Below are 23,709 nucleotides of genomic sequence, written 5' to 3'. Positions count from 1 at the left end.
GGGAACTGGGTTGAGATTATCAAGCGTTTGTCCCTGTCTCACCTATTCAAATATGGGCCTAAAACTTTACAGGTTGATGATGTCACTCGCCAGGATCATGGGTCTAAAAAAAAGTATTTTAAGTTTTAAAATTGACTATTTGAAGGAGTTTTAAAATAGACTATTTTGAAATAGATTATCAAATTTGCAATAATTTTTTGAACCACAAAATCATGAATCTTAAGTGGAAGTGAATCTCTTAATGACTTAGATTGTGTCCATAGTCTGAAATCAATATATAAATAGACTTTTGGAGAGTAATAACATCTGTGCAATACCTCATTTAAACTTTTCCTAATACAAACTATGGGACATAGAATATATCATCATGATAGACCTACGCAAAGAAAAGAGTCATCAAATTTATCAATACGAACCATTTGCATCTTTTGTTTCTAACTATTGGAGCATATTAATTCGTACAAATTTAGATTAATACGTACAATTTACATATTTAGAACCTGAAGCATGTTGTAGCTGCCCATGCAGGTATAAAGACTCAATTGCGGTCATCTTTGGGTAAATAGTTGTAGCAGAAAATCTTTGAGGTAAAGCACAAACCAAGGCAAATGTTCAAGTCTAGAGCTATTTATGGCTTATTGGAAAGTAAAAGTATACAATGAGATCATTTATCTTTGGTCTAACGTGGTCACAACTAATCCTAACCGATGGATGTGTAATTGGGTAGCTATATTTATTGTATTGAACAAGCTTAAAGTTCAAAATAGTTTTCTCAAACTTTACGACACAACCAAGCTATTAAAAATGTGTTTTCTCTTCTTTCTTTGTTTTTCTTTTTTTTTTAATATAAAAAATGGGCGATGTTTGTTGGGGAGAATTGAACCCCCACCACAAAGGACCGTGAGCATCCACATTACCCAGTGTGCCATTGGAACTTTTAAAGGAAGGTTTGGCAGCTTATATGCTTCCCCACATCCAACCGTCCATTCTGAATGGGGGTTAAGATTGTCCCAATCACAATGTCACGTCTCTACACTGTTTTATTTTTAATTTTTTTCTGTAAACTATTTTGACACCGAATTTTTGACGTCCAATCCTCTATTAAACTCGCACTAGCGAAAAATATAAAAACAATATTTTCAATAAAATAAAATGACCAAAATACCCCAAAAAATTTTAAGGGGTATTTTGGTCATTATATTTTATCAAAAAAATATTTTTAATATTTTTTACAGGTACGTCCCAATAAGAAGATGACACATACCAAATTCATATTCATATAATTTGTATAAAAAACAACCAAAAATAAAATACTTTGAGACGTCGGATCTAAGATCAAACGGTGAGTGGCTCTCTTGATCAAAATTGGACGGCTGGATGGTAGGGGAAGGATAGTTTTTCTATGCTGTAGGGGAAGTATATAAACCTTTCCCATTACATATAACTAATAAAAACTGTGTAAATTATACTTGACCGAAACTCGTCTCATCCATAGGGCGAGCCTGAGTAACTTAGCCGAGTCTCGAGAATGTCATGTATTGATACATAGATTTACAATTTTAACGGTAAAACATTTTATCACAAGAAGCCATGGGCAAACCTATGATAAATGCATGTTATAAGTCATAACGATCCAGTTACAGCACACACTAAAACAATCTTCATCATCGTCATTATCATTCGAACCTTATCCCAACTAATTGGGATTGATTAAAACATGCACTGAAACCGTCATTGGTTGAATTACGTTTTCTATTTCATTCAAGTCTCTCGCTTTTATTCCGCTTGTTAAATTGCAATACAATTACAAGATATAATAAGCACTCCAAATGGGGAGTTGGATGCACATTATGCTTCTGGGTCAATGGCAACATATTATGCCTCACGGTTGCTGGTTCCATCCAAGAATCATCGCCACACAAACAAAAGAGAGAAACTAAAAGAAGGCTTAACCCCAACATCCCCCTCATCAAATCCCACAAGCACCAACACACACACATAGAAAAAGAAATGAAAAGTAATTAAATGAAAACAATGATCAGAATTCTTAATTTGCCACTCTACATGACTTCCTAATCTCTCCTTGCGAACCAGTGAGAACCTGAAGTGCACCCATCTTGACCATGGCCTCACCAAACCCACTCATGAAGTTGGACACAATCCGGCCCCTCCCCCGACCTCGACCCGAGCCCCTACCAAGACCTAACCCTGGACTGGAGGGACCATCTGAGGCCAAAGCTGTCACAATGTTCCTAGTGGCCGGATCGAGAGCAAGCGCTCGATCTATTTGCAAGATGCCTCTATTTGAGAGTATCTGTTTAAAGAAGTCATTGTCGACGACGAAAGCACTTGAAGTGTTTTGATCCAGAAAGACTGGAGTCCCAGGAGGAGGATTAGTGTTCGGACATATAGTCCTTAGTTGTGAGGCTAGGGTCTTGTCCATGGAGGGGTCGGGGTTTCCTGTGCCATGGAAGTTATAGAGCCGGCTTTGGATTAACGGGCAGTGCGTCACCCCGACGGTGTGGGCCCCTAATTTCCACACACACACATGCAGTAATATGTTAGTGCTTGGGAATGGGATTATAAGATCAGTTGAAGCTGCATATTCATTTTCATTTTCTTTTACTACTTTTTGGTAAAAAAAAAAAGGGCATTAACATTTTCCATAGAGGTTGCAGGGAAAATAATAGAAAGGGTAAAAATAAGCTAAAACCGTATTATTCCAAGAGAAAAGGCATGTATCAGGGAAAAAAGAAAGTATGGAAAGTACCCAAGAGGAGAACCATATCGTTAACATTGAAGCCTTCGGTTTTGAAGGCAGCGATGGATTGAGAGACTGTAAAAGAGGGGGAGGGGAGGTTCACTGTGGTTGCAGCGGATAGACCATCCCTTCTCCCTGTCTGCACATTGTAACTAGGTCCACCGGCCTGCATCCATTTACATGTTGTAAAACCAATCATTACTCTCACTTTCATTCGAATGAAACTCAAGATGTCACGTTATATCATCCCTTCGGTACGAATGCATATTAAGAATGAAAAGAGAGAGGAGGGGGTTACAAGTGAGACAGCATCTCTTGTAGCAATGGCAATGATGTCGGCACATGAGACGAGATCAGGGCAAAGAGCCTCAACAGCAGCCTTGGCTTCGTCGATGATTTCGTAGCCCCTCATACTTCGATTTGGAGATGCATTCTTCTCTGTCGAGTTCCCATCCAGCAACAACGATGCATCACACCCCTTTCACACACAACACTTGCACGTTAGAATCCCCATAGTACATTCAAAAATCAAATTTTAAAATTTGAATTCTAGAATACTTCAGATTTGACTTTCAAAATAATAAACCATCTCATTATCTTAAAATCGTATTTTTTTAAGTACATAGAGAGTGATTAGTCAGGAAATTTGAGGTCCCAAGGTTAGTCCTCGATAGGATTTTACCTGAGGGAACAAATGTACAATACAATCCCAAGGGAGCATATAATCATCTGGCTATTTGCATACTAAAACCGTTTATTTTGGTGTCCCAACCATGAGAAATTTGATGGCTTAATATTTGTCACCAAACTTTGAGCCTAATTATAGTACACCTTTAACCGCTAGATTTCGCGTCTAATGGTCAAATGTTAAAGTAACCTCCATGTACTAAACTCATCATCATTATCATTCAAATCTTATCCCAATTAAACTATTTGGGGTGGGCCACAATAATCTTGTTTCGCTAGTGCACTCTATTAAATGTTATACTCTCAGTCACACTATTAAATCAAAATTCATATGCAAATGTGGCAAAAAATTTTATGTTAGCTGCCAACTTTTTAAATATTCTTACTGTATAAATTTCCACGTATCACTGCATGCAAATGAACTTACCGTGACAAAGCAGTCATGGAATTGCAATCGAAGGAGTGCGGCCACAATTGTTTGATCACTAGCAAAGCTCGTTGTCACCACCCCACGTACAATGCTCTCCACATCGTTGGCCCCACACTGTTCATCATAAAACCCTACTTGTAGGGCACCATGGCTGCAACCCACAACTAAAAGCAACAGAAAGAGCCCTAAAATCTTCATTCTCTCTCTCTCTCCCTCTCTCTTCCAATGCTCTAATGCTTCCCTCCATTTCCTCTCCCACTTATACTGGCGCAAGCCTATCTTTGTGCTGCATCAGCATCATAGAGTAGTTCTTAGTGTCGAAAATCTCGACACCTACCAAGGGACACATCCAGCGGTTCCCATGGCTTCACTCATCGTTGAATTGCATCTGGGTCATTGATTGCCTCAAAGAAACTAATACTTTTGCCACCTTAAAAATCACAACGTGCCCATGACTAATATTGTTATTATAAAATGAAAATTTAAGTTCAACAAATGCCCTAGAAATGCATCAAGCCTAGAATACATTCCCCCTATCTATCATAATTTCTCATGAGGTCCGACATCTTTTGGGGGGTACCCCTCCTACGTCCTGCCCTGTATTCTCTCCGAAGATTCCTCCTAACATATTTTTGGATTTCTTCTACTTCTTCTCTTGTTATAGTGATTTTCTGTCATTTGATTTCTTTTTTGAAGCAAAAGAGTCCAAAAGATCCTATATTTACAGGAATGTCATACTGTAGTAACATTCTTAGGCTGTCATACTGTAGTAACATTCTTAGGCTGGTAAGACTGATCATTTTCTTGGGTGTGCCAGTGGAGAGAGGCCCTACCTATTGGGGTATGATGCCCCTGTGGTATTCCCCTCTTGTTCAAAGGCATTTTCATATCTAAAATGTATTTTTGAGTGGACAGTCTTTAAAAGGTTTTCTCTAGAGAGAGAAACGTGGATGAAGAGTGAGGGGAAAAGGAGAAGTTGTAGAGAGAGAAGCTTGGGATTGGAAATTGAGGTTTTTTTGCAATAAAACCCTAGCACCACCATTTGGGGTTCATCGTGGGCCATTTTATCGGCATTTCTTTGCTGTATCGGTGAATCGAAGAAAGGAGTCGATTGTAGGTGATTTTATGGTAGTAAGTTCTTTGTTTAAGCATTTCTTGAAATTGTATGAGGTAACTTTGTATAACCCCAATCTTATAACTTTTTTTCTTGATAGTGAATACACTTTTGCCGTCTTACCCATAGACGTAGCCCATCTTGGGTGAACCACGTATATGTGCGTGTCTTTCTCTACTTTCATTTGTTTTGTGCTTTGAAGATTTCCCATATTGCTTGTTTTATTGTTTTTATATTTTTCTCAATTATTTCACACTTGTTATTGTATCTTAGGCATGTCATTTGAGTGTTGAAATCATTGTGGCAGAGTTCTCACAACATCTAGTGGGATTTGAGATATCCCGTTTTGGTCAAAATCGGTGATTGGGTTATCCTGATTTTACAACAATTGGTATCAAAGCTCAAGGAATTAGTATAATATTTTTTGAAAAAATGGCATCTCACAAGTTTGAGGTGGAAAAGTTTAATGGGAAAGATAATTTTGAAATTTGGAAATTAAAAATGCAAGATTTATTGGTACATCAAGGGCAACATAACACATTACTTGGAAAGGATAAGAAACCAGTAAGTATGATCGATGATGATTGGGACGAATTTGATATGAAAGCACGGGCCACTATTCGCTTGTATTTAGCAAATGAGATTTTGTTTAATATTGTTGGTGAAAAGATGACAAAAGATTTGTGGAAAAAATTGGAAAGTTTGTATCAAACAAAATATCTCACAAACCGAATTTTCTTAAAGAGAAAATTGTATACTTTGATAATGAAAGAATGTGCAAATGTGTTGCAATACTTGAATGAGTTTAATAACCTCATTTGTCAACTTGAGAGTATTGTTGTGAGAATGAACGATGAAGATAAGGCGGTGAACTTACTTTTTTCATTGCTGGAATCATATAATAACATTGTTATTATATTGAGTTGTAGTAAAGATGATTCTTTTGATTTGGGCTTGGTGTGTAGTGTAATTTCGAAAGAAAGCATCTTTGGGAAGTTCGATGGAATCGAAGACGGAAGCTCCTGTGGCAAGATGTCGATCGAATGAATGTGGTGATTCATCGAGGAATCATTCAAGAAATAATTCAAGATTTCAATCAAACTCTAGAGGGCTCAATAACAAAAATATGTGTTGGCATTGTGGGAAACCCGATCATATAAAGAATAATTCTTTTAAAAGAAATGGCGTGAATTCTTCCAAAGCTCCTAATGCGGGAGGTGAAAAGCCAAGTGAATCAAAGAATGAAGCAAATCAAGTTGAAGAGTCTACATCCGGTTTTATGGAAGATGAAGTATTGGTGGTGGCATATAATTCAATATTATATCAAAATTGGATACTTGATAGTAGAGTCACCCATCACATGTGCCCTCGTAGATCATGGTTTGACTCATATGAATCATGTGAAGGAGGATCAGTAACCATGAGAAACAATTCCACTAGCAAGGTGGTTGGAATGGGTTTGGTTTGCTTAAAGATATTTAATGGGTCTATTGCAGCAATTAAAGATGTTAGGCATGTGCCAGAACTAAAAAGCATGCAAAGTATTTGGATCCACATAATCTTTGTGCCACCCAGGTGCGCGAATTTCTCTAGTAGAGCGCCCATGTGCCAAAAGCACAACTTCATCATAATGGCCATGTGGTTCTTCATTTTGACTTCCTAGTTGTTCATGCTCTTCACTTTCAATGTGTATATTCTCATAAGGCGTAATTGTACTTGTTAGAAATATTTCGGGGTTGCCTTGAAATTCTTGGCTCTCTTATTGTACTTCTTAACTATTGTCATTTATCATCATCCATTTTGCCAATACCTTGGATTCATCAAAATACACATCACAGCTAGTGATTATTTTTGGGATACTTGGATCCCATAACCGGTACCCCTTCACACCTTTGGTATAACCCACAAAGATTCATTTCTTTGATCTTGGATCCAACTTGTTCCTTTGGCAACTTGGAATAAATGTATATGCATCACAACCAAAAAATTTTAAATCAGAGTAGTCACTTAGAGTTTCATAACATACCTCATTAGGAGTTTTACTTTCCAATACTATCGAAGGTGATCGATTGATAAGATAACAAGTCATTGATATGACTTTCGCCCATAATTCTTGTTTTAGGGTGGCATTACTTATGTCTATAATTCTTGTTCTAGGCCGGCATTGCTTAACATGCACCTGCACGCTCCATCAAAGTGTAATTCATCCTCTCAGTGATACCATTTTGTTGAGGATTGTAGGCATTTGTATAATGCCTAGTAATTCCCTCGACCATGCAAAAATTTTCAAATTTTTTTAATACGAACTCTGCACCGTTATCGGTCCAAAGAACTTTGATATGATGCCCCGTAAATTTTTCAACTTCGGTTTTAAAATTATTGAATGCTCCAAATATATCACTTTTAGACTTGAGAGTTTTGATCCATACATTTTTTGTGAAGTAATCAACAAATGAAACAAAATATAATGCACCTTCATAAGATGTAGTTGGTGAACGACCCCATACATCAGAGTGAACGTAGTCAAGCTTGCGCTTGCTTGTATATTTCCCGGCCTAAAAAGGTTGTCTATATTTTTTCAATAGACACAATGCTCACAAAATTCGAATCCATCAATTTTAAGTGTAAGAATAAAATTCCTCTTCATCAAAACCTCCATTCCCTTATCACTCATATGCCCCAATCTTCTATGCCATAGGCGATATAAAGTTCATCACCTTCGACCACAGAATTCACTTTATCATTTATTATTGTGCTTCTCAATAACTTGTACCAGCTCCCAATTAAGACTCCTTTCATCACAATTAGAGTCTATTTTGATACTTTGATTACTTCACCTTGACTGGTGAACTTATAACATTTCGAATCTAGATAAGAGAGGGAAATCAAGCTTGATAATCGCAAATGAAGAGCCAACATCATTCCGTAAAGCCATTGATATCAATGGTACCAAGCATTGGAAAAGAGCTATGGAAGAAGAGATATTGACCCTTCAAAGAAACAAGACTTAGGATTTGGTGGAGCTACCAAAAGGTAGAAAGCCGTTAGTTGTAAATGGGTGTTCAACATAAAGAAGGGGTTTGATGGCAAGCTTGAAAGATATAGGGCAAGATTGATGGCAAAAGGCTTTTCGTAAAAAGAAGGGATTGACTTTGATGAAATTTTTACACCGATTATCAAGTTGGTCTCAATTCGCTTTGTGCTTGATTTAGTTGCTATGCATGATTTAGAGCTTAATCAAATGGATGTGAATACGGCTTTTCTGTATGGAGAACTTGAAGAGAAAATGTACATGCAACAACCGGAAGGCTTCATAGAGTAGGGTAAAGGACTTGTGTGTAAATTGAAGAAGTCCTTGTATGGGCTCAAGCAAGCATCAAGACAATGGTACAAAACATTTGATATGTTCAGTGTTATCACAAAGGATTGAGGCATCAAAACATTTGTGATAATATGAGTGTTATCCATTTGGCCAAGCACCCGGTTCACCACAAGAGGTTAAGGCACGTATTGGTTCAATATCACTATATTCGAAGAGTTCAATTGGTCAAGATCAAGAATGAAGATAGTCTTGCGGATATGCATACGAAGCCCATCAAAGTAGAGAAGTTAGAATGAAGTCTAACCTCTCTAGGTTTCAAAAAACAAAAGAACTGATGGATTGGCAAGGCAAGTGTGTGATTTTGCATCAAGGTGGAGATTGTTGGGGTGTGATGTCAAATCACCCCCTGTGGTATTCCCCTCTTGTTCAAGGGCATTTTCATCCTTAAATGTATTTTTGAGTGGAGGGTCTTTAAAAGGTTTTCTCTAGAGAGAAGCGTCGATGAAGAGTGAGGGAGAAAGGGAAAGTTGTAGAGAGAGAAGCTTGGGGTTGGAAATTGGGGTTTTTTTGCAACAAAACCCTAACACCACCATTTGGGGCTCATCTTGGGGCATTTTGTCGGCATTTCTTCATGGCATCGATGAATCGAAAAAAAGAGTCAATTGTAGGTGATTTTATAGTAGTAAGTTCTTTGTTTAAGCATTCCTTGAGATTGTATGAGGTAACTCTATATAACCCCAATCTTATAATTTTTCCTCTTGATAATGAATACACTTTTACCGTCGTACCCATGGACGTAGCCCATCTTGGGTGAACCACGTATCTGTGCGTGTCCCTCTCTAGTTTCATTTGTGTTGTGCTTTGAAGATTTTCCATATTGCTTGTTTTATCGTTCTTATATTTTTCTCAATTATATTGCAGTTGTTATTGCATCTTGGGCATGTTATTTGAGTGTTGAAATCATTGTGGTGGAGTGCTCACAACATCTAGTAGGATTTGAGATATCTCGATTTGTTCAAAATGGGTGATTGAGTTATCCCGATTTTACAACACTATCCTTGGTAGGAATTGAGCCTAGGACTTAACATTGTAAATCGTCAAGCGTTAACCAATTAAGCCCGGGCTCTATTCCTAGAAAAAATGACTAATGGTAGGATTAATCATTAGTCTCTACATAACATATTTCCTAGAAAAAGTTCCCGAGCTTAATTGATTGCCGCTTGACGATTTGCAATGCTACGTCCTAGGCTCAATTCCTGTAAAGGGTAGGGGCCCTCTCCCACATACTCACAAAAAAAGAAAAAGAGAGAGAGAGAGAGAGAAAACACATTTCCTCTTGTTTATGGGGCCTTGGGATCCAATTTTGTAGTTACCCATTTAGTGGAGCAAGACATATTTTTTGTGTTATTTATGAAATGTACTCCTACCGGAGCACATTATACTTTACTCTGGGGCAAAAGACCTACTCAAGAAGATTTGCCGGTCAAATTTTATGTGACTACAAAATGAGTAGTTTCCAATGAACAAAAGTGGAAAAGAATAAAAATAATTAGATTTTCAGTTCTTAAATACTTGAATCTAGCCATCCGATAATTGGACATTCAATCTTAGAACATTGTTAAAAAATGAGTAGTTTCCAATGAACAAAAGTGGAAAAGAATAAAAATAATTAGATTTTCAGTTCTTAAATACTTGAATCTAGCCATCCGATAATTGGACATTCAATCTTAGAACATTGTTCATTGCATAGAGTTGTATATTTTTTTGTTCTTTTCTTTTGTTTGTTCTTTTTTCTTTTTTTTTGAAGTCGGTCCGTTGGTTGAAGAGGTTAAATTTCCAAAATTCCAGCCCCAAAAATGCTTGCAAATAGGACTTTAACCAAGGGATTGAATGTATCATATTCTGTCATAAGTCATACCAACTCTTATAATTATAACTTTGCAAATTGTAAGGCTTTGGCTTGTAGGGATATCTATAAAAAAAAAACTAAACTACCAGCCAGTAAATAAAAAATTAAAGCTTTTTATGAGTATCTTTTTTTGCTATCTATTTTTGGCATAAAGAAGTCATAAGTCACAAGTCACTATTAACTATCAAATATGAAATTAGGTGACTAAAGATATGTCATTGATTGAGCACAAAATATTTGAGATTTCACATTGAGGGCTAGAAATGATTTTAACCTCTTTGCACAAAACAATAAAGGGGAATGATCGGTAATGATCATGTGTATTTACAGCACACAAGTATAGAGTGATCTTAGCCCTCTACAGTGAGATCTAGCTCGAATCTCAATATCAAAATCCTCTCACTTGCCAACCTATTCATCAGGTTATCCAATTAATTTTCAATTTTGCCCCTGATCTATTTGGTATTTCAATTTTAGGTATTTCCCCTCTCTCTCTTCTATTTCTCTCTTTGACCTTTGGTTTCTCTCTTCTTTATTTTTATTTTATTTTTCTCTCTCGTACTTTTAGGGCTTTTCTTCTCTCTCTTGGTTCTCTCTACCCCTCTCTCTTTCAGCCTCCCTCCCAAAGCTATAACCTCTTCCTCTCTCGTTTCTCCTTTCTCCACAGGTCTCTCGTGGAGTTGGTTTCTCCTTTCTCCACAAAGGAGGATGAAACTCTTTTCATGCGTGAGTAAGCCCACCATTCTCCATTTAGAGCTCCTCCCCCACTGCAACAGGCTTTACGAGAGATTCATGGAGAAAGGAGAAACAAGAGAGGTAGAGGTTATAGCTTTAGGAGGGAGGCGGAAAGAGAGACAGAGAGAGAGGGAGAGAAAGAATGAATATAGAGAGAGAGGGACAGAAAGAGAACGAAGAAAGAGAGGGAGAACGAAGAGAGAGAAGGGAAACCCAAAAGTCAAAAAGAGAGAAGGAAAAAAGAAGATGTACGGATTAATAGGGTTTGGTTAGGAGTACAACTTAAAATTAGTCGGATAACGTGATGAATAGGTTAGCAGGTGAAAGAGAGTTTTGATTTTGAGATTTGAGGTAGATATGACGATAGAGGGCTAAAATTACTATATAATTTGTGTATTAGACAGGATCATTTCTTATAGTTTACAATCTTTTTTTAAAATAATAGAAATCCCTATATGTTAAGATTTGACATGAGTTGCAACCCTTCTCAAAACCTTTACATTCTTTAGAGTGATAAATTTATTATTATTTAATTTGTGGCACTGGATAAGGAGAACAACGCGGTTGCTCCACTTCAGGGGACCCGACATAAACATGCATCTTGGGGTTTGATCGACCGTTGAATATGCAGTTAGTCAGAGTGGTGCCCGCGTCCTAGTCTCCGAATGGGAATTTCAACTCCAATCGTTTGTACTCGAAAAGATTAATGCCTCACGATTATATAGAGACCGTTCAATTTTTTAAGGATTAGATCTAAGTATCACAAAACCTAAAATTTGAGCGAGGGAGAAGATACAACGTATCCTCCCTAAGGAACATAGTGTATGCGCTCTTGTTTCTAAACCAAATTCAAAAGCCTCTCTCTCCCCGGACCGTGTTTCTAACCCAAATTCAAAAACCGCTCTCAAAATATATATGAAATTTATCTGGGGAGGTCATTTTTGGTTTTTTTGAGACACCTGGTTATGCTACAGCCAATCACATAGAAATGTCCAGCTCTTGCTTCATGTGTGGTTGAGGGTGATTCAATAAATGTTATTAATTGTCGCACAAATTTGCAGCATGTGCCATGGTCTTTAAAGCCGTCGTGAGGTGAGATAATTGATCTGATTGGAGGGTTAGTGGTTTCATTCCAACATGTTTATAGGGAGGTCAACTATTCGGTTGATACTCTAGCTAAAAGAAGGGTGAACTCATCATTGCTTTTGGTTTCTGATGATGTGAGCCAGTTGTAATTTTCTTCTAGATCAATAAAGTTAATAACAATGGTCCAAAAAAAAAAAATCATCAATTTACTGAAAAATTAACTTACTTTGATTTTTGAAATTTTTTTAATATATATTTTTAAAAATGTTGCCAGCTTGGTGCAGATGAACTGTTTCACTGGGTTTGTTGGGAACCTGCCTATTCGGCGACCCGATTCAGTTTTCTAAGAACGTACTTATTTTAGTACCATACCTCTCATCAAAAGTTTATTCTATTCCTACGTCATTAGCATGTACTAATATTCTCTCTTACGTGCTATATCAAATGGAAGGAAATTTATATACAGAACGGGTAAAAGTTACAAATTACCCTTTGATCCATATCTTCAGGAATTTTAATTGAGGTTCTTCTGTTTTTTGCAATTGTACTTTTCTAATTTTGCGCTTAATTTGATTTTTTTTTTTTTTACATTTATGGGGCATTCTTATGAATAAGATATCGAACCACTCCGTTCCTAGATCGCCGGATGAAAAATGGAGATTTGGAAGATGTTCACGCCTTGTAAGTCCAATGCTTTGAAGGCATAGGAGAAAAAGAACAGCTTTTTTTACTTAATAAAATGCAGAAAAGGTAGCGACCGTGTCTACAAGAGTTTAATGTGGCAGTATATTTGAATTTGTGAAGTGAGACAAAAGAAGAGGATTTGTTTTCCGCTTTTTTAAAAATTCTCTTCTGAAAATAAAAGGAAGGTGAAAACAAGGCATGGGTCTTAGAGAGGAGGTTAAGGTGGGGCCAATCTTCTTACATATTTCCCTTCTTTCTTTGATGTGTATAGATATAGAAATATGGGTTGGTATTGCTTTTAATAGTTTAAATTGAACCATGCTCATCCAAAGGGCCAATAATGAATCTTGTTTTTTATTTTTAATTTTTATTAAATATCGTATTAATCTGAAATTTTGGCGTTAAGTTCATTTTTATAAGTAAAATAAATTAATAAAAAATATTTTGAATAAAAAATATTGATCAAAATAAATTTAGAGGTATTTTGGTAATATTTTATTTAAAATATTTTTAATCATTTTTATTTAGTTATATTATAAAAATACACGTACACATTCAGATAAGTACTGTATTTAATAAAAAATAAAATATGAGATTAATTTTTGGCCATTGGATATGGCTATATGAGATCTCAACCATTGGAAGGGTGGTTGTGCACCCTTCCACCTATCTACATCATGTGGACGGGATACTTTTTTCCTAGTAATATATAGTTCATTATTTACACTATCTCTGTAATTTGTCTATTGAGTGCAATGAAAGATGTTTACTTAAGTGCTCCCTCTCTCTCTCTCACGCTCAAATCACACACACACACTTGCACACATAATAGAAAAACCTGAAACAGAGGCAAGAAATAGAGATTGATTCTAAGAGCACCATTTCCTTGCTTCTCTACTCATAAAATACATATATAACCTTTCAAATTTAAATTAGGTGCTCACCTCCTCACCAAACCAAAAGAACAAGAGAATGCCGATGCATACACGGTTAAACCACTTCCTTGCCTTCTTAAAGAGACAATTTTTTTTATTTTTTTTTTTGACCCTATCTCCCAACAAGAAACTCTAAGCTTAATCTGGTCTCATTCATCAGAGACCGGCTACAAGCCAATTCATTAACATAACCAGAAACAAAGCAAAAACATCATTGGAAAAGCCTGAGTACCTCTTTACACCACTGCAGGGGCTCCCCTTTCCACTAAAGCAGCCATGGTTCTCCTTAATACCCAACCCCACATCAAGAACAAATGAAGAATTTCTAGCTCCACTGCTAAACAGAACACACCAGAAGAATGGAGGCTTGCCATTAGAGCTACTCAGGCCTACTCCAACCTCTTTGTGTTCTTTACTCAGAATGAAAGATAAAGCCTTCTTTTCCCGAACTAGAACTGCACCAAAGATTTCAGAGGGCTCAAGATACTTATACCAGCACCCAACAATGTGCCCAGAGATAATATTAACAGTGGGGAGCTCAACTCCACAGTTAGGAGCAAAGACCTCTACAATGTCTTCTTCTTGGGTTTTGCATGTCAATGTATTGTTTTTGGAGCAGTTCCTTTCGCAATGCTCTGTATACTGCAGGGCCATGCATCCAAGCCCCGGGTTATTTTGCAGTGTCGGGACCTTGTGAGCTGTTCGATTCTTGTTTATGATGTCGACAAGGTCATCTGCAGGGTTACCTGTAATGATGATCATATTCTGATCAGTGTTGAGCAACTTGAATTGATATTAATTGAGACCAGTGTTTCTAGACTTGGCCGAGTCACTCAGCCTCACCCTATTGGCATTGCAAGTTAGGCACGAGTTGGGGTGTCAAACTCACTAGTCGAGTTGGGTACGAGTTAGGTGCCAAACTCACCAAGCACCACAAAAAATAGCTAAAAAAATGTAAAAAAAGAGGAAAATACCAATATATAATTTAGAAATATGTTTTTACATTATTTTGATGGTTTTTAAGATGATTTGGAAACTTTCATGTTTTTCCTTTTTATTTTTAAAATTTTCTGAAATATTCAAGTTAAAAATTAATGGTGCTCTATACTTATGATTTCCATACTCAAAAGTTTCAATGTGAAATATTGTTACCAAAACAACTGCTTCTTTTCTCTCTATGACAAAAGTTTTGTAGCATAATTATTGCTGCCAGTTTCATATTCTGTCGTACAATTGCGATGTTTTTGTAGCATAATTATTGCTGCCATTTTCATATTCTGTCGTACAATTGCAATGTTTTCCAAGGTTCACCTTTTGGGGGTAGAACCCTGGGTCTATTATTATAAACCAATGAAAAGTTTCATAATACATGTGTAGTGATAGTTTCTTAGTGATAGAAACGTTCAGGCATAACAACGAAACTGAGTAATTTGCTAGGACCACCAAGCTGTTTAGTAATTGATTTCTTGGTAAGTGCACATTAGTTCAAGAGAGTTGAATTCAGCAAGTAAGGATAAATTGATCTTATGCTTTGTTTATGTAGATTATAAAGGCTTATTCGGTGAGCCTTGACAGATAAAAGCAATTCAGGTTTTTCGTGAGGATTTATCTGCAGGGTTAGATTAACAGCATTACATAGTATGTCACATGAATTGAAAGTCTGAATAGAATGATCTACTTTCCTTCTTAAATTGTCATCAACAATGGAAGGACTAAAATACGTGATAGAATTGAAAATTTTGTTTCAAGAAGTAAATACATGCGTATCTAGAGTTTATCCATGAGTACCGAATGGTATTTAGCAACCTGATTCCAAGAAAATTGAAGTTGGACCCTAAAATCAGAAATCACAAAAGTGTCTCACCAATGCAAAGTTTTGACATGGCTTTATTGGATAGAAAAGGAAATCAAGCTAGACTACAAGTTACAGCACATAGAACTCATATGTCTTAGCAATCTAGTCTTCTGCATTAGGTACAAATTGAAGAATATATTTCTTACATGAGACTCACAATATGGATTGCTCACCAAACCAAAGAAACTATGGAAGAGTACAAAGAGTCTTATCATTAGATGGTCTTTCCAAATCAGTCTATTGGATCATCCAAAAATGAATAATTACAAAAAAAAAAAAAACTCTAAAATTGTTGTTAGTGATGATTGATGGACAATCTGGGAACGTATATTTGTATTGGGGAGACTTCTTTTCACAATTGAAAGAGCTTGCATCCATCTTAATCAAATAGACCACGAGGAAGGTTTTCCTTGAAGAACTTCCAAGAGACAGCTTGGAGGAATTTGTGTCAACTTGTGAATGAGAGAGAAAATGAGGACTACCATTTTTAACATAATCTCCAGATTCACGCTTGTTGGCTAATGGAATAGTTACTAGAGGATGAATAAATCCCCACATTTTAGCCTCTATTGTCCCCATAATCCGTGGTGTTTTTTTGTGTCCTAGATTTTGAATTTTCCAATCTGGTCATGAATTCATCTTCATCCTAAATGCTTTTCTCTAGAATGGCCATTGTTCTACCTTTGGCATACACTAACAACTTTCTTCATCAATTACATTCCTAACCGGAAATGAATGACCAAGTGACTTTACTGTTCAATCTTTTCTTCACTGTGTTTCCCAGGCTAACATTGTGATCTCTGATGTTACTTTCCTCCTTTGTGGGTAGATAATCTCCGGTGTTCCTTGAATCATAATTCAAGAAACAACGAAAAGTACCACCTTGGTGCTCTTCTTCTTTATTGATTGTTTGTTTTTTTGGGGTGGGGTTTGGTTCTAAGGGGTTAGACCAAAGGCCGAGGGTCATATTACTTTTGCTCGATAGCTATGTCTAAGAAATAGGAAATGGCAGCACCCTTCAAGTGCCCTCTGATACGCTAGTCACTTTAAGCCTCTAACTTCTCAACAATTTTCCAGCAAATTACAGCAACCAGTTACATCTATTACTCCGTGCGCATGAGTTCGATTCTAGCGCATGGTCTGTCTTACATGCAAGGTCTGTAAAACAAAGTTCCCCATGATGCCTAGTATTCTTGGCTTGTAGTTTACTGGATAATAACTGAGACCTAAAAAGATGCACTTAAGCGCAGGCAGGAAGTCGCACATGATGGACACTCTTTGGAGGTTTCATGTTCCAGTGATTATATGGAGGATATTTTCAGAGGAATTTCAGAGGCCGAAGTCTGGGTACAATTAATCAAGATTTTTCAAGGAGAAAGCAGTTTGGAAGGTGATTTGCTGGTGCTGTAAATTACACATCGTACTAGACATGAAAATTAGAGATGACTCACTGATGGCTCGTATTTGCTCTTTTTGATAAAGCGACGCTTCATTTGCCAACCTACCCTTTGGGAATGAGAAACAGCTAAGACCATATAGCAATAATGCAACAGCTTTTGTTACACTACATTGAGAAGACAAAATGTTGTAGCTACGTAAAGTAGCTGCAGGGAATGTGATAAATTTGCAGTTCATTCTTCATTCAATGGGGTCATTGATCAACAAGAAAATACAAGTGACCATCACAAGAAAAATTAGGAATTTGCAGAGTTTGGAGGGACCTGTGGATTCATCAGATCCAATAAAATCAGATATTCTGTTGGACAACTTACTCTTTTGTCCACCACCAAGTTGAGTTGGTCTTGCAATTTCATTGGATTTTTTGTCTTTGTAGGGGCTTCCAGGTTTAAAAGAATTTAAAAATTTGACATCAAGGCTGCTGATATAGAGTTCTAGAGTCAAATATGTGACCTCCAATTTTATGCACCATGATAAAGATAAAAAAGGAAAGTATTAATATCATTATTGGAAATTTTTCGGAGATGTAATTTCTCATAAACAATGGAACTCACCAGCCAAGTTAGGCATGAGTTGGGGTGCGGACCTCACCAATCACCATAAAAAATAGCTAAAAATATGTAAAAAAATGTTTAAAATACAAAAATTTGGAAAATACCAATAGATCATTGAAAAATATGCTTTTAAATGATTTTTTATGGTTTTTAAGATGGTTTGGAAAGGGTCACCACTAGAAAAAAAGAGTCACCACTCCAAAAAACTATGACTTGACGATGGCTCACAATGAAAACTTGTCTCATCTGCTCTCTCTCTCTCTCCCCCCCCGCCCCCCAGCTCAAAAAAAAGAAAAAAATCCAACACAGATGCACCCGTACACACACACACACAGAGCTGAATCCAGTCTGATATGACCAACTACTGATGACCCACTGAAAGTCAGGCTCCACTATGCAAGAAATCACTCTCCTATGCCCTGAACACAATAATGTAGATTATATAGAATGTACAAACCACACCCTATACCTATCCTCAATCATCAAAATTGCTATCCCCTTCATCCCTTCGTCAATTCTTACACAACAAAGGAGTGCAAGTCTGAGATCCAAAAGGGCTTTCTATTAGCTAATATGTTCTGAAGAACCCAAGTCCTCCCCAAAAGCCCTCACAGCTAAAATCATTTGACTCTACCTGGCGTCTTGACTCTTTGATTCACAGATGAAAATGACAACAGCACAGCACTCATCGATTTAGTCTCACAGTGAGTAAACAAAAGATTTTAACATATATGTATGTAATTCTATGACTGAGATTCACTAGAAGACAACTACTACAATGTAACCAGGGGTATGCCTCCTAGAGCTCCTTGTTATTATCAAAATAGATAATCTAATAAAAATAATAAGAGGAGAAATATGAGCTGGCCCAATCAAATGATCAGAAAACAGAGAAACCACAAGCACAAATTACATAAAACACTATAAACTCACTTGAAGAAAGTAGGAAGTCCCTCACTTTCAACTTAATTTGTCATAACCCTTATTGACTAATCGACCTGCCATGGCAATATCTTCTGAGGAATGTTAAAAGAAATCCCTTAGACCTGAATACTCCAACCTCCCCATTTAAACCATTTACTCTCAGAGGAACATCTCTATATAGAGAGCCACCTTAAGTCCTAAAATCAAATTTCTTCCAATGTAGAACCTGGTACTTGAAGTCCCTCAATTGAGTTCCACTAGCTTGTATTGGTCATCAATTAACGCATTGCTCACATGCTTAATTAGCTGACATTATTGGTTTTAATGATTTGGGTATTATTACTCTGATGAAACTCTTTGTGAAAAAGAATCATGGCTTGTTCACTCAGGAAGAAACCCAGAAACAGATGTTTCTTGGCACCAAATAAGATCACAAAAGGTCCTTGACATTAAAAAAAAAACTTAAGCTTGAGACCAGAGCTCTTCATGGACTTTTCTTTGATATGCAATAAGGATTACATTTATTGTTGTTTTTGGATCAACTAACAGCTGTTTCTTGACACCATATAAGATCATGAAAGTTATTTGACATTAACCAAGAACTTAAGCTTGAGACTAGTGCTCTTCATGGACTTTTCTTTGATAGGTAATTAAAGATTGCATTAATTGTTGTTTCTGCATTGAGATTAAACCCAATGGGAATCCAACGGAAGCATGAAGACTGTCATTCCAATTTTGAAACTTATGTATTTTTTTGAATTGAGTTGATGCCTATAAGCTTTTTTCCTATTGAAAAATGACCACTATTTTGGTTATTCACTTAATCTTATAAGGTGTAGGTGCTTTTCCCTAGTGTTCAAGGCTCTTTATTTTGGAGGTGTATATGATACCTGGGCCCACTATGGCTCCGGATTCAATTTGAAATCAACATAGTAAGCTAAATTACAGGCAATATGTTGCCTTTGCGGGGGAATCTGCGTTCCCAACATAATTTTAAGGTTCAACAATATCTCAAGAACATAACCCACTAAACTGATGGTATATGTGATAAGAACATGCCATGTAAAAGTGCTTAACCCACAGAAGCAATTCAGAATCCTCATACGGTAACAAAGCTATAGAATCTTAGTAAGCAGCAGTAGGAAAGCATCTTGCTTTGACAGTGAGTAAGATAAAGTACTTGTAGTGATTAGAACAGGGACACCACATCAAAGCATGACACCATTCACCTAAGACACAAATTAATCAGTCAGGAACAATTATGTAGAGCAAATGCTACTTTCACGAATACAACCAAAGAGCTTAATTTACCTATGTGATGGAGACAGAGGGGATGCATCTTTTGTCACAAGATTGTAGAGACATAGAGGCCTCTCTCTCAATCTCTCTCTCTCACACACACACACACAACTAGTCACTCCTATTGACATTTACGCAAGAAGTTTACTGAATCAATCATCATAATTCACAAATTCTCAATCAAAATCTTTTACGCAGAGAAAACTCTACACATGGTCCACGGAACCAATAAACCACATCATATTTGCACAGAGCACGTCGCTCTCACATTCACTCAGTCCATGGCACTTGAATGGGATGAGAGAGAGAGTACCGTGTGATTTGGCCGAGACAGTTGAGAGTAAGAAGAGGAAGAGATGGAAGAGCCTCACCATCCTCTTCTTTAGGCACTGAGAAGAAGAGTAAGCTCCTTCTCTGAACCCAGTACCTTTCCTCTACGAGCTGAGCTGCCATTACTTTTCCTTGTTTTATGGGCGTTGGAGTCTTCAATTTTGAAAAAGTAAGGTATTTTAGGCGCACGAGAATGATGGTCCTCAAGTAAAGAAAGGCAAAGCAGCAAAAAAAAAAAAAAAAAAAAAAAAAGAAGGACAGGGCAGCAGCCATCTTCACAGCCCTGACCCCCATTCCCACTAAAATAAATTTAAAAGTTCTCACCCCCCTGAATGCCAAAATTTCACACACGGTCGACTACACATGCTCCCGGGAGCACGGTTTACAATACTCCTTTCGGTAAATGACCTGTTATTTCCAAGACATCAAATTTTGAGAAAATTATAGATACCCTTAGTCCCAAGTTTTTTTTTTTTTTTTATACATTGTGCGTTCTAAACTACTTTTTAGACCGCAGTCCGTTTTGCATCCCCCTAAGTAATAAATAAATAAAAAATTATGACAAAAATACCTTCTTTCTAAATCTATGTTTCTCTTGGTGTTGTTGTTTGTTTCTATTGAAGATGGTTCGGCCCACATAATACCGTCAAGCTGGCTCCCAATCCCTATTGAAGTCGGTGAGCCAGACGGTCTTCATAGCAAAGAAGTCAGTTTGGCACAATATGCTGGCTCGCGGTCCCTAGAGAGAAAAGAGATCCAAAAGTATGGGTTTAGAGGGGGCACATTTTCATCAAAAAAAAAAAAAATTTTTTTTTTTACTTTAAGGGGGAAGGGGTGCGAAAAAAAAGTATAAAAATGCCAAAATCCTTCCATCTTGCCCTTTCTGAGGTCACTAGGTTCAGTAGGTCACTATCTATTGTTTAGGCCTTAAAAGTTAGTTACATACTTGCACAAGAACTCACAACACCTTCATTGTTGTTTTATTTCTTGTAGGTGGGTTGGATGGGTTTCAAATACGGTTTTACTTCCTTGCACAAGCCAAGATACCAACTGGCGAACTATAACTACATTCGCTCTAAAATCAATGGAATACCTCTTTAGGCGCTTTATCTTTTCCTGGACCTCAGTGCATCTTTTCCATATGTTTTAGATTTCATCTACCAAATATATTTGTCGCAAAAAAAAAAAAAAAAAATCTCTATCGAATATCTCTTTCTCGAGGATTTTATCCTTTCAATGTAAAGTATGAAGGACTGTTTCGATCTCAAAGGCTTAGGATTTGCGTTCTATGAACTTTCTTTCGAGTCGTTGCTTTAAGACTTCTGCACAGTATTCCTTTGCAGCAGTGGGTTACCTTGGGGGAAAAACATTGCCAGCTAGTGAAAGTAACACACTTAAAGATTCAAAAAGAAAAAGCAAAAAAGGGGACTTTTGCGGTGGGGACTGTCTTTGATTTAGATGGTTGAGGGCCTTGATGATCCCGATGGGTTCGCGTACTCAACATCCACCATCCATGCTTTATGGGTGGGGGAGTTAAGCAACTATTCTTGTGAAAATATTGGGCTGTAAAGCATGCGATAATTCATCTACCACTGTCTTCAGATAAAAATGAAGTTCATCTGATATTGGGCCTGAGTACTCTATTTCATACTCCAAGGGTTTATGGAATCTTTATCCCATCACTCTGCCTAAAAATGGTCTCTGCAACAAGTGAAACCACTTCGCATGCTGAGTTAAGGGCCTCAATATCGAGTTCCCAATTTTATTAGTAAAAAAATGTCCAAAAATGCAAATACTGGACACCTTTTTTTAAAATAATAGAAGTAACCATAGTTATTTTGGTAAGCACTTCCTTTTTTTTTTTTTGAATGTTGTTTTGGTTAGCACTTCTTTATTTTACATAAATTGACTTATATTATCATAAAATATTTTACGGTAACAATCTCAAATTTTTACGCTATTTTTAGTTATTATCCATTTTCTTTTGGGATTGCATACAATGAGATCATTTAGCTTTGATACAAGGTAGTCACAATTACTTACAATCATCCGATGTGAAATTTGATAGTTTGGATGTGTCACAAAGTTTGAGAAAATTTCTTGTGAAGTTTGAGTTTGGTCAATGGAATAATTGCAACCAACCAATTTTACATCCAATGGTCAAGATTAATATGACCACCCTGTACCAAAGGTAAAAAATCTCTTTCTATACTCTTTTTTTTTTTTTTCTCTTTTTACTGTTTTTTTTGCTTTTAATCAAACACCGCTTTTCCTAAAATAATGGTCCTACGCCAATCATGTTATGTTGTGATCACTTTTTATACCTTGCATACTATTAGTGGTGCATGAGGCCCAAATCTTGCCAGAAAAACTAGTATTGGCACTGAAAACCAGCATTTCTACCTTAATGAATGTGGATGTTACAAAAAAAAATTAATTATTTTAAAAATGATCTATCCTGTAACATTTTTTTATATCACCAACAGATCTACACTATTTTGGAACTCCAAATTCCAGAACTAACAATGATAATCAATTTTCAAGCTACATACCTACTTTGTGGCATCAGGACGGCCCTCTTTGGCAGGATTTGGGCCACGGCTATTGACTGTACACAAATGCGGCCTCACGAAAAACCTCACCATAACTGAAATTCCGAATTAGTTCAAAATCTGTGAGACAAATTAATGTGCTGAGGCCTATGGATCAGATGAACTAGTGTTAGTCTTCAAAAGATAAAGGGAAAAGATGATTTGCAAGCCAATTACTATTGTGGGCTCCCAAACACTCCATGGGCATGCATGGGTTATAACGAGTATTATTCCATTTTCATTTTACTTTTGCACTAAAACTCGCTCTCTCTCTTATGATCGAATCTGGAACTGCCAATCTTCAATGTCTTTCAAATTTTCATATCTAATTATAAAATTTTGAACTCCATAAATGGTTAAAATCAAGCAGATATATAAACATACTAAAATCTTGATAATAGACGGTCTATATAACGTATTGCAAGATGCACTATTTATAGGACTTAAAATATTTTTTTTTCCATATTCATACATATCAATGTCGAGATGATCAACATTAAAACAACTTTCGATAGATTTTTGAGGTGCGTATGTAATTCTACATTTTAAGGTTACAACCTTATCTTAACTTTTTCCATTTAAAAATAGTAAAAAACATTTTAATTTTACTTTGGTTGGCTTGTTAAATTTCCAAAGATACCAACTTTGACCCTCAAAGGTTTGAAGTGGCTTTCACGAGCACTAGCTTGACCCTCGTTTGTGAACACCAAATCAACAAATTGGCTTGTGTTAGCACCAATTCAACCCTTCAAGGGTAGATCTACCTTTCGGTGTGTAACACACCTATGGAGGCAAGTTTGACCCTTGAACGGGATTGTGTCTTGTACAAACACAACCCCTTCAAAGATCAAAATCGTTGTCGATGTGTGAGCCACACTTGCATAAGCCAGTTTAACCCTTGAAGAACTAAATTGGCTTGTGCACCCTTGATTTAAATATGCTAATTCGACCTTTGAACATAGGTTCGAACTATTGATCGCAAAGTCAAATTGCCTCTTGGTATGAGTAAGCACTTACACAACTTAGTTTAATTTT

At 36.7% G+C, this 23,709-nt stretch overlaps 2 protein-coding genes across 3 annotated transcripts; both read right to left on the bottom strand.

Annotated features, from left to right (window-relative positions):
- Positions 1–2,047: 2,047 nt before the first annotated feature.
- LOC18429088 (peroxidase 60) lies at positions 2,048–4,076 on the bottom strand. The gene is made up of 5 exons (XM_020664356.2): positions 3,876–4,076; positions 3,060–3,239; positions 2,771–2,927; positions 2,230–2,529; positions 2,048–2,160 (listed from the first exon to the last, which is right to left on the bottom strand). Exons 1-5 carry the CDS (start codon positions 4,074–4,076, stop codon positions 2,048–2,050), a joined length of 951 nt encoding a protein of 316 aa, XP_020520015.2.
- A 9,515-nt stretch (positions 4,077–13,591) lies between these two features.
- On the bottom strand, positions 13,592–20,295 carry LOC18429086 (uncharacterized). 2 transcript variants are annotated; one of them, XM_011623173.3, is made up of 2 exons: positions 20,067–20,295; positions 13,592–14,409 (listed from the first exon to the last, which is right to left on the bottom strand). In XM_011623173.3, exons 1-2 carry the CDS (start codon positions 20,125–20,127, stop codon positions 13,820–13,822), a joined length of 651 nt encoding a protein of 216 aa, XP_011621475.1. In that variant the 5' UTR covers positions 20,128–20,295; the 3' UTR covers positions 13,592–13,819. The 2 variants fall into 2 exon arrangements, with proteins under 2 accessions (XP_011621475.1, XP_020519845.1); XM_020664186.2 differs by lacking the exon at positions 20,067–20,295 and adding an exon at positions 19,766–20,029.
- Positions 20,296–23,709: the final 3,414 nt, after the last annotated feature.

The sequence above is a fragment of the Amborella trichopoda genome, chromosome 3, assembly GCF_054954075.1.
Source record: "Amborella trichopoda isolate Santa Cruz 75 chromosome 3, AtrichopodaSantaCruz75HAP2 v2.0, whole genome shotgun sequence".
Classification (NCBI taxonomy): domain Eukaryota; kingdom Viridiplantae; phylum Streptophyta; class Magnoliopsida; order Amborellales; family Amborellaceae; genus Amborella; species Amborella trichopoda.
The sequence above is the reverse complement of the archived record's forward strand: the minus strand, read 5'-3'. Positions and strand labels throughout refer to the sequence as shown.